At 34.7% G+C, this 11121-nt stretch overlaps 1 protein-coding gene across 1 annotated transcript in view; it reads right to left on the bottom strand.

Moving 5' to 3' along the window:
• Nucleotides 1-6465, bottom strand: part of LOC108549555 (dual 3',5'-cyclic-AMP and -GMP phosphodiesterase 11) — a 109998-nt gene extending 103533 nt beyond the window's left edge. Inside the window, exon 1 of the mRNA XM_017902980.1 lies at nt 6417-6465. Coding sequence (XP_017758469.1) covers nt 6417-6447 — 31 coding nt within the window. The 5' untranslated portion in view covers nt 6448-6465. The remainder of the gene's footprint in view (nt 1-6416) is intronic.
• Nucleotides 6466-11121: the final 4656 nt, after the last annotated feature.

Genomic DNA, 11121 nt, shown 5'->3' with positions numbered 1-11121 from the left:
TAATTAATAAAAAAATATTTCCAATTGTATTGTAACGAAATTGAAGCATTTATAACGTTTGATAAATTAATTTTGAGATAGAGTTCTCTCGCGATGCGAATAGTTAGGCGCCATCGCATATGCAACCACATATCGTCGTTGACATTGCTCACAAGTGTTGCTAACGATGATATATCGCCAAAAAGGTTAAATAAAAATTATTCGATTAACTGAAAAATCCATTTAATAAGAAAGTAGTTTAATACTTGATAATTGTGCATAAATAAACACATAAATTGTATAAATGAATGATAGGAATATACAAACCGAACAGTCATATAGCCAACAAAATCCTTGCAACTAACTAAACGATTAAAAAATATTTCAATCCTCGTTTGATTTAAAAACGTATACTTGTTATATCGCAGGTGCATAGAACTGGAGCTACGGGCAAATCTAATGCACGATTTCCATGATGAGAATTCGTCGCACGGAAATCTAATGCACGATTTCCAAGATGAGAATTTCCACGAGGAGAACTCGTCGCGCCAAAATCTAATGCGCAATTTTCATGAAAGATCTAATGCACGATTTCCATGACAAGAATTCGTCGCGCCAAAATCTAATGCACAATTTTCATGAAAGATCTAATACACGATTTCCATGATGAAAATTCGTCGCGTTAAGATCTAATGGTACGATTTCCACGATGAGAATTCGTCGCACGAAAATCTAATACACGATTTCCACGATAAGAATTCGTCGCGCCAAAATTTAATGCACAATTTTCATGAAAGATCTAATGCACGATTTTCATGACAAGAATTCGTCGCGCAAAAATCTAATGCACTATTTTCATGAAAGATCTAATACACAATTTTCACGATGAGAATTCGTCGCGCAAAAATCTAATGCATAATTTTCATGAAAGATCTAATACACAATTTTCACGATGAGAATTCGTCGCGCCAAAATTTAATGCACAATTTTCATGAAAGATCTAATACACAATTTTCACGATGAGAATTCGTCGCGCCAAAATTTAATGCACAATTTTCATAAAAGATCTAAGGCAGGATTTTCATGACAAGAATTCGTCGCGCAAAAATCTAAGGCACGATTTTCATGAAAGATTCTAATGCACGATTTCCATGATAAGAATTCGTCGCGCCAAAATCTAATGCACAATTTTCATGAAAGATCTAATACACAATTTTCACGATGAGAATTCGTCGCGCCAAAATTTAATGCACAATTTTCATAAAAGATCTAAGGCAGGATTTTCATGACAAGAATTCGTCGCGCAAAAATTTAAGGCACGATTTTCATGAAAGATTCTAATGCACGATTTCCATGATAAGAATTCGTCGCTGGAAAATGCCGAGAAAACACCAAGCGAACACCTATTTGTCCATAAGATGACTTACGAAAGCAGTGAATCCTATCGTCGTTCTCGGGACTGGATGCGCTGGTGTAGCTGCAGGTGCAAATGCAGAAGAGTTTCCTCTTGGTGTCGCGACTGGTCTCGCAACGACCCTGCCGATCGAGTGCCATAGCGATCGGCCGCACACCGCGCCACTAGCTTTACCGAGTCGGGTCGAGTGAAAGAAGGAGGGTGGAAGTAGGCAGTAGTAGCCGGTGAGAAAGGAGGTGGAGCTGTTAGGCGAATTCGTACGTGTATCGGCGAGCGGAAAGGAAGAGAACGTGCGTGTTACGATACTATTTCTCATCGGCTCGTCCCACTACGCCCGCTAACGTACTGTCCCTGCGCGCGTGGGGCTAGCGTCGCGCTCGAATTTGAGGTTATGGACGTCCGCCCGTGCGACAGGGCTACCGGGTACACTCGCTCTTCGTGCCTAACACGATCATTAAGAGACTCGAAGGTTAATTAAACGCCCTGTGATTATTAGGCCCAGTTTCTGAGCTCATCGAGCTAATGCCTGCTATTATAATTATCGATGCTTGGACAAGATGTTATTTTCGGCATCGTCCATGTACTCGCACTGCGCTGACGAAGCTGGAGAACGACGAATCATTTTCGATCGAAGTACTAAAGTGGTAAATGTCTCCTTTGGGCATTCGATATTTCCTTCCTTGCCGAGTATATAGGGTTCCAAAACTTTTGGTGCATTATTCAGCCAAATAACAATTATATGCGAAAAGATAACCCAGTTATATCTTGCTTTAAGTACCCCGTCCACAGAAGTTTCCTTCGCTTTTGTCGAGCAAAGAAGAGATACGAGGATGATATCTATATAACAGTTTACCCGTTAATCCTTTCTTCTAATATTAAAGATAAGAAAAGGAAGATGTTGAAAAAGGCCATTTTTGACATCGCCTGAAATTAAAAAATTCCTTTGGGACTTTTAACAACATTTTCCAATGAACAAAGTATTCCTTTATTACTTTGCCAAATACAGGGCGTCCTAGCAATGATAGTATATGATTCTACATATAGTAACTAATCGAAAGCAAAGAATAAAATTTTTCGATTCGAAGCTTCGTTTTTGAGAAAATCGACTTTGAATATTCACCGAGTGCGCGTGCACTTAACTATGGCTTAGATGTATGGACCATCAATACATCAACATCCGTGGTACAACCGAGGAGAAGGTGATTCTACGTGAAAAAACAAGTCGAAAATAAAGAACAAAATTTTTTGATTCCAAGCTTCGTTGTCGAGAAAATCGACTTTGAATATTCACCGAGTGCACGTGCACTTAACTATGGCTTAGATGTATGGACCATCAATACATCAACATCCGTGGTACAACCGAGGAGAAGGTGATTCTACGTGAAAAAACAAGTCGAAAATAAAGAACAAAATTTTTTGATTCCAAGCTTCGTTGTTGAGAAAATCGATTTTGAATATTCGCTGGTGGTCCATTCGCCTTAGCCAACGTTAAGTACACGTGCACTTGGTGAATATTCAAAGTCGATTTTCTCGAAAACGAAACTTCGAATCGAAAAATTTTATTCTTTATTTTTGATTTGTTTTTTCACGTAGAATCACACCCTCCGCGATTGTATCACTGATACTCACGTATTGATGGTCTATCCATATAAGGCATAGCTAAGTGCACGCGCACTTGGTGGATATTCAAAGTCGGTTTTCTCGAAAACGAAGCTTCGAATCGAAAAATTTTATTCTTTATTTTCGATTTGTTTTTTGATGGGACACCCTATATATTTAATATTTTTAGATGGTGCAGTGAATACAATCGAATTGTAAGAAATTTAAAAAAGATATATACAGTGATATAAAAACGCAATAGAAGATTTTATAATACTTATAAAAAGGAATATAAGTCACGTATAGGTTATGTGTACTTTGAGTATTCACCGAGTGCACGTGCACTTAACTTTGACTAAAGCGGATGGACCACCAGCGGATATTCAAAGTCGGTTTTCTCGAAAACGAAGCTTCGAATCAAAAAATTTTATTCTTCATTTTCGATTTGCTTTTTCACGTAGAATTTTGTACTACTATTGCTGGGATGCCCCGTATTTGATCAGTCTCATTTTCACATATTTCGTTTCATTTTTCACAACTTTCCCATCGTTTCTCGGCAAAGTGATAAAGGAATTTTATGTCCCTTGGAGGATACCCTTAAAGGTCCCGAAGAAATTTTTCAGTTCCAAGCGATGCCAAAAATGGCCTTTTTGAATATCTTCTTTTACTGAATTAATTTGCTTTTTCTCTTTTTTAACGCGATGAAGAGGAATAGTGTAGACAAATATAAATGAATCTTTTTGATTTCATTATGTTCGTAATACCTGTGATCTATTGATACAAACCTTTCTGTCACAATATATTTTTCTAATTTTCTTTTTAAATGTATTTGTTTGTAGTTTTGCAAGGTAATTTTATTTAATAATATTTCTTTAGATGACCAAGACTATAATAGTAATATATAAATAGTAATATATAGAAATTATCTATGAAAGTAATAATACAATATATCTATTTATTATTAAATACATAGCAATATGTATATATTTAGTAATAAATAAACTAGTGTAAATATTTTTTACAAAATATCTTTTTCATATAAATATCTCCTTTCTACAATATGAAAGATGAGTCTCAGTCGGTAAAGAAGATTAGAAAATATTGAAATATAACAAACGTTTCATAAATACATGAAGCATGATTATTAAAAAATTGTGATAGCTTTTTCATGCACTTTTTGTCAACCTTCGTGTTATATTTCCCCAGTCATTAACATACATCGACGAAACTGTTCGTTGCTTTTTCATACAAATTTCACTAGTACTTAATAATTTTCATTATAAAATATTAATGGTATCACGGTAATGAGAACACAAAGAACGCCGAGGATTAGCTATAGCTATAATTAATCGATGGCATTTTCCATCGTCGTTCCTGCTTCGTGTACTTTCAAAAATAGAAAGACCATAAGACACGTGCTCACAAGCCAGAAATCCGACATAAAACAATTTCCCAGCTTCCATATATTTTTACTTAAATAATAAATATTCGAAATTTAATATTCCTGTTAATACCAAACGCTATTTTCTTTAAACTATCTATTATTGTCAAATTATTCGCAATTTATCAATGCAAATATAATCTACCGTCAATAAAAGTCATTTACAGGCCAACTATCTATTTGCGAGACCAATCAAAAATCTAAATGGATTTTCAGTAAGGATTCATCACGTGTTACGTGTATTGGGGTGGCTTTCAACTATACATGGTGACAACAAATTTTGGTTCCAGCTCTAAGATTCTATTATCGTCAAATTCTCCGTTCATCGGTGCAAATATAATCTACTGATGATAAAAATTATTTACAGGTCGACTATCTATTTTCAGTACCAATTAGAGATCTAAATAGATTTTCAATAAGAATCCATTTTGGTTCCATCCTATAAAATTCTTCCAACCAATGGGAACTGTCGAACACTCGACGCGTGTATTTAAAGCTCGCCCTGTACCAACGGAGTCCTCGACATCGATTATGCGTCTCTATAGAGACTCCCTAGCAAGCGAATCTTCTCTAAAAGATGAGACTGACGTTCGATGACATCGAAACTCTAAATCAACACCGTCATTTTGTTGCCATTGAGCGATCCGCAGCTTCACTACAAAAGACAGGGGACTACACTGATCTGCGAACGACAAGCCCAATCAGCTAATGGTCAAATGTGTTCTAAAGCCCTTCAAACTTGAATAGGTTGTATCGAAATTCTCCATTTACCTAATTGCCAGGTTTTTAATGTCAAATCTGTCCGAATATGAATAGCCTGTGATAACAAGCTGATGAAAATCAATGTCAACTATTCATAACCTAGGCTCTAGACCTACTATGGAACTATGTCACATCTGACAAAGGTGAAAAGCAGATTTAAAACTGATTTATATCAATTAAAGATATAATTAACCAAATCAAATAGTCAGGTCAATGTCAACTATTCATAACCTAGGCTCTAGACCTACTATGGAACTATGTCACATCTGACAAAGATGAAAAGCAGACTTAAAACTGATTTATATCAATTAAAGATATAATTAACCAAATCAAATAGCCAGTACAGGATAAAAATCCAGCTCAGAAGCTACTCAGAGTTGTCACTATTCACTTTATTATTGACATCTTTCATGTAATGCAATACATAAATACTGTGCATTGTTGCTGAGTGAGCACTCAGTTCACAGTCTCTAACATAGCCTGTGATAACACGAACTGACAAAAATCAATGTCAACTATTCATAATCTAGGCTCTAGACCTACTATGGAACTATGTCACATCTGACAAAGGTGAAAAGCAGATTTAAAACTGATTTATATTAATTAAAGATATAATTAACCAAATCAAATAGTCAGGACAGGATAAAAATCCAGCTCAGAAGCTTACTCAGAGTTGTCACTATTCACTTTATTATTGACATCTTTCATGTAATGCAATACATAACACCTGTGCACTGTTGCTAAGTTAGCACTTAATTCACAGTCTCTGACACTATCATGCAGTTACTGACTGGAAGTGTGACAGAGAACAGGCAGGACTCATAGGAAGCAACCGAGATAGAGCCATAAATTACTAGCTATAGCGATTATTGAACATTGCAACTATCAACCTATAGGTTATAATGTGTACCTAATTATATAGCTTGCACATCAAGTAAAAATTGAGCTAATGGTAATAAACAGTTAGATATGATTATGTTCCTATTAAAATACAAGCCAATATTAGCTCTACTAAAAGCAGCTGTATGTTTTCAGTAACTGCAGGAACAAGAAGCCTGAAAGCAGTTATTTTGACTGGTCTGGTAGTCCCTGTGTTAACACAAGATGAAAAGAGCGCCGACGTAAGTTGAAATACTAGTATGTGAACTTGTGCCGCCAGGAACCTAAAGGTAGGGATTTCGGAAGCATCAAAGGTGAAGTCAGTCTCCCTTATTCCTGTACCTCTGGGACAGCGAACGTGGCACCGATGCATAATACTAACACTGCATATTCTCTCTCTCTCTCTTCCAGGTCCTTTTTCGCTCAATCCTGGCACATTGTACAAATACTTGCAGGACAAGTTCGGTCACATCAAAGCCTAGGGTCACTATACACCCTAATTCCAGGATCTTTGTCCTTCCTGTCGTCTCTAACCTTCTGTGACGTCATGTGACTTGGAAGTTACGTATCTGTGTGTCCATGCCTTGAAATATGCGCATGTATACTATCGTTGTTGGATTCGTATCAGGGTTGGGGCGATATCTACGGATGAGAAAGGAAGAAAAATTATTGTCGGTATAAATCAGGCCGAGCTGTGCGTTCACGATTAATCTTAGGCTGATCTGAGAGATATGCCCAGTGTTTTTATTATCGAGCCAGTGGCAATTAAAAAAAATTGCTTCCTGTCGGCAATGAAGGAAATGATACGACGCCGATAATCTTTCGCAATCTGTAATATATCTGACGTTATCGGGCTGTCATATTTTTTATTCATCCCTATCTGAGCAATTAGTTTATCATAATCCTAAATTAATGTTATGCTCGCGGAAATTTTAAAAACCTACGAACGATAAGGAATTTGGGAGATATCTTGGTTATCTTGGAATTATCTTGCACTAACTTAAGGACACTTGAGAAAAACCGCCAGACTTTTTATCTAAGCAATTACCTTCGCACTAGCAATTAGTTTGGGAAAATTGCTTTTCCAAATTTTCTGTTGCTCTTAAAATTGAATACCTTTAGAATGGCGAAAACTGGTTTTGAGAGACCAAAAATTCACAGAACAACAAGACTAGAATAACATAAACGGAAAACTCATAAAACTAATTTAATTTAGGAAAAGAACACCAGAATAACGCAACGAAAACACACAAAGATGCACTCTAATTTAACCAATTAACTACCAAATTTATTTTATTGAAATTTTTGGTCGGATAAGTTATATATATGCACATAGGGTTGTGTAACAATAGAATCATATTCAAATTATGTTTTGTTTTGAAAATATTTGATATTTTTGAAAAAGTCCCAAAGTGGGCATCGTTATAAAATGATCGAGAAAATCATTTCAATAAAAAACAAAAGACTGAGTAAGTAACAAATCGTTACTATAACCTCCAAATTACATATTTATGTACGTTATTTGATTATAATATAAAAACCAAACCAAAAATATAACGCTTCAAATATGACAATCCTGTTCCGTTCAACTTACGCGCGAATTTCAAATTTGTTCGCTTGTTGCATAGAAACGAAGCACAGAATGCACACTTTTTGCTACATACGATATTGATTGATACATATAGAACAAAACTAAACTGTCAGGCGTACCAAATATATTTTTGGCGCCGAGTGGTGTACGTAAAATTTCAAAATCCCCAAATGGGGATCGTGGCAGGTAAAGGATTAATTCTCCTTCCAATACCGAGCGACTCACACCGGTGCCGGTCACAACTAATTTCTAAGGACTCTGTTTTGGTCGTCAAGGGTCCTGCTTCTATGCTTTTCTTAACCTACGTTTCACCTCTCGGTAAGGACCACGCAATTTAATTTTGCTACCCAAAATAATTTTTCCATTTGGTTCTAGAAAATATTGATCGGTTTATAATTTGCTTTTGTTGGCAATGGTCGATTCACGATTTCTTTCCGAAATGGTATCCTACAATACCAAAGGGAAGTACGAAACGTATTGAATAAGGGATGAGCATGAATATCCTTGTACCATGAATTTAAATTTAGAAATACCAACTTTACGTTAGAAAATAATTTTCTATTTAATTATTACAATATCCTGACAATCCAGGAGTATTTGCAAATTTCCAAGAACTATACTGTAATATCCAATTTTCCAAATAAATAATGAATTATCTAACTTTTGAAAGATATGACACACTTAACTTCCAAGCATTTTAGATAATTTCTAAAAATATAATTAAATATTCAATTTCCAAAAATCATAATATACACAATTTCAAAAAATTATAGTAAAATACAATATTCATTCGCATGTGATGGAAAATGTTCCCTGATATATAAGATACACTGTATAGAATGGTATACTGATTGCTTGAGACCTCAGGAGTGCAAATCCAGAAGAAATGAAATGAAAAATGAGATAAAAATGAGAAAATCTGTTCATCGAATTTCCCAGCAACATATTGCCTCCTTTCTTATGTTATCTCTTTTCCAAAATCCTGTAAAATCGAAAAACGACTTTCGAATAATGATCATATGACAGAAGCAATATTTCCACACCTCCTCTTACAAAAAGTGACAAAGTTTTGAAAAGTTGAAATATAAAACCCTGTATCGCGTGACGAAGAGAAGATTGCTGAATCTAATCGTGATTACGTAAATGAGTAGAGTAAAACACACCACCGCCTTTAAGTTACCGAGTTACAAACTTCCTGAGGTACCTAATCCCCCTGGTCTCTTCCATGGATCCCAGAAGCCTTTAAATACGTGTTAGGGTTGATCTCCATTCATCCCCTACGTAGGATGAGACAGAGTTTGATTTTAAAATTTCAAACGAGTATTTAACTAAGATATATCATTTTATCTAAACAATCTTTTCCTGCTCTGGATCGTTCCCTTGAAATTTACAGCCTAATGAAGGTTAACAAAGGACTAACTTGTATTAACTGAATAGAAAGGAAAAATGTATGATAGAAGTATATAAGTACAATATATAAGGTATATGAAGAATGATATTGTAATGAAATTATGATCATTGTCATATAAATATTATAGATATTCAATTAGGTATAATAGTATAATGAGTCTCAACCTCTGATAAACAATCTAAGAATCAATGGTATATACAGGGAGTCACAGCAACAGTAGTCAGCCATCTATACAGTACTACAATATAACTATAGATGATCACTGATCATCTAAATTCTATAGCAATTCTAGAATTATCAGTGAATGGATCAGCTATCGCTTGTAAGTATAGTAGAATTATATTCAGAATTACTATATATGGTAGAATTATTATTAACAATTAATACAATACTGCATACAGCCATCTAAACCGGAAAGAGAGTTATTCTACATGTAGAAATGAATCGAAAAGAAAGAATAAAATTTTTTGATTCGAAGCTTCGTTGTCGAGAAAATCGACTTTGAATATTCATCGAGTGCTCGTGCACTTAGCTATGGCTTATACGGATGGACCATCAATATCGGTGGTGCAATCGCAGAGGGGATGATTCTACGTAAAAAAACAAATCGAAAATAAAGAATAAAATTTTTTCATTCGAAGCTTCGTTGTCGAGAAAATCGACTTTGAATGTTCACCGAGTGCACGTGCACTTAACTATGGCTTAGATGTATGGACCATCAACATATCAACATCCGTGGTACAACCGAGGAGAGAGTGATTCTACGTGAAAAAGCAAATCGAAAATAAAGAATAAAATTTTTTGATTCCAAGCTTCGTTGTTGAGAAAATCGATTTTGAATATTCGTTGGTGGTCCATTCACCTTAGCCAACGTTAAGTACACGTGCACTCGGTGAATATTCAAAGTCGATTTTCTCGAAAACGAAGCTTCGAATCGAAAAATTTTATTCTTTATTTTCGATTTGTTTTTTCACGTAGAATCACACCCTCCGCGATTGTATCACTGATACTCACGTACTGATGGTCTATCCATATAAGGCATAGTTAAGTGCACGCACACTTGGTGGATATTCAAAGTCGATTTTCTCGAAAACGAAGCTTCGAATCGAAAAATTTTATTCTTTATTTTCGATTTGTTTTTTGGTGGAACACCCTATATATTTAATATTCTTAGATGGTACAGTGAATACAATCGAATTGTAAGAAATTTAAAAATGATATATACAGTGATATATGAACACAATAGAAGATTTTATAATAGTTATAAAAAGGAATGCGAGTCACGTAAAGGTTATGTGGTACTTAAGGGGAGAGCTTGAGAACCGTTGTAATAAAGTACTTATACTGAATACTCTTTTCTTCCAGAGTGAAGTTATTTCTTTTATTAATATATTGGGTGTCAATGAAAAATTGATTTGAATTGTTATGTATTTTATTCTTATTTTATAAAAAGTATTTAATGCATTTCTTTTTCATTTGAGGATATGTATTAATATATACACTATTCATATACACTTCTGATAACAAATTTTGAAATTTTCTTACATTTTCGGGTTTCTAAAATATTCCAAAAAGTACAATTCCCACCTCTCAAAGTTAAGAGCTGTTTTCAACGCTCTTATCCTTGACTTAAGTACTTTTCTAAAAAATAATTAATGTAATAGTAGCTTTCAATTTAAAAAAAATGAAAATAATATAGGAATTAGAATAATTAAAGTCATTCGGAAAATAAAATTAAATTAATTATCGATTATTATAATTACTTAATTGCATTCATTAATTCATAACAAAATTTAAAAATTGCTTAAACTCAGCACATTCATAAGTTTCTATTCGGTATGTAGACCGAGTCTTTTGCATAGCACTGTACGCACGTAAGGCTGTGTAATGGCGGCAACCTACAGCCACGTCCGAAAATATATCGAGCCACTTGACGCAATAAAGGTTCTATTTGTGCACTTTTATGTGAATCTCCTTAAATGCAGCATTAAACGTGCTTGTTCGTTTAATCGAAATCAGCTAAACTAATATTCTATAATTACGAC

This window comes from Eufriesea mexicana, unplaced genomic scaffold (assembly GCF_001483705.2).
Source record: "Eufriesea mexicana isolate 0111107269 unplaced genomic scaffold, ASM148370v2 scaffold2087, whole genome shotgun sequence".
NCBI classification, from domain to species: domain Eukaryota; kingdom Metazoa; phylum Arthropoda; class Insecta; order Hymenoptera; family Apidae; genus Eufriesea; species Eufriesea mexicana.
This window is presented reverse-complemented; position numbering and strand designations above follow the sequence as displayed.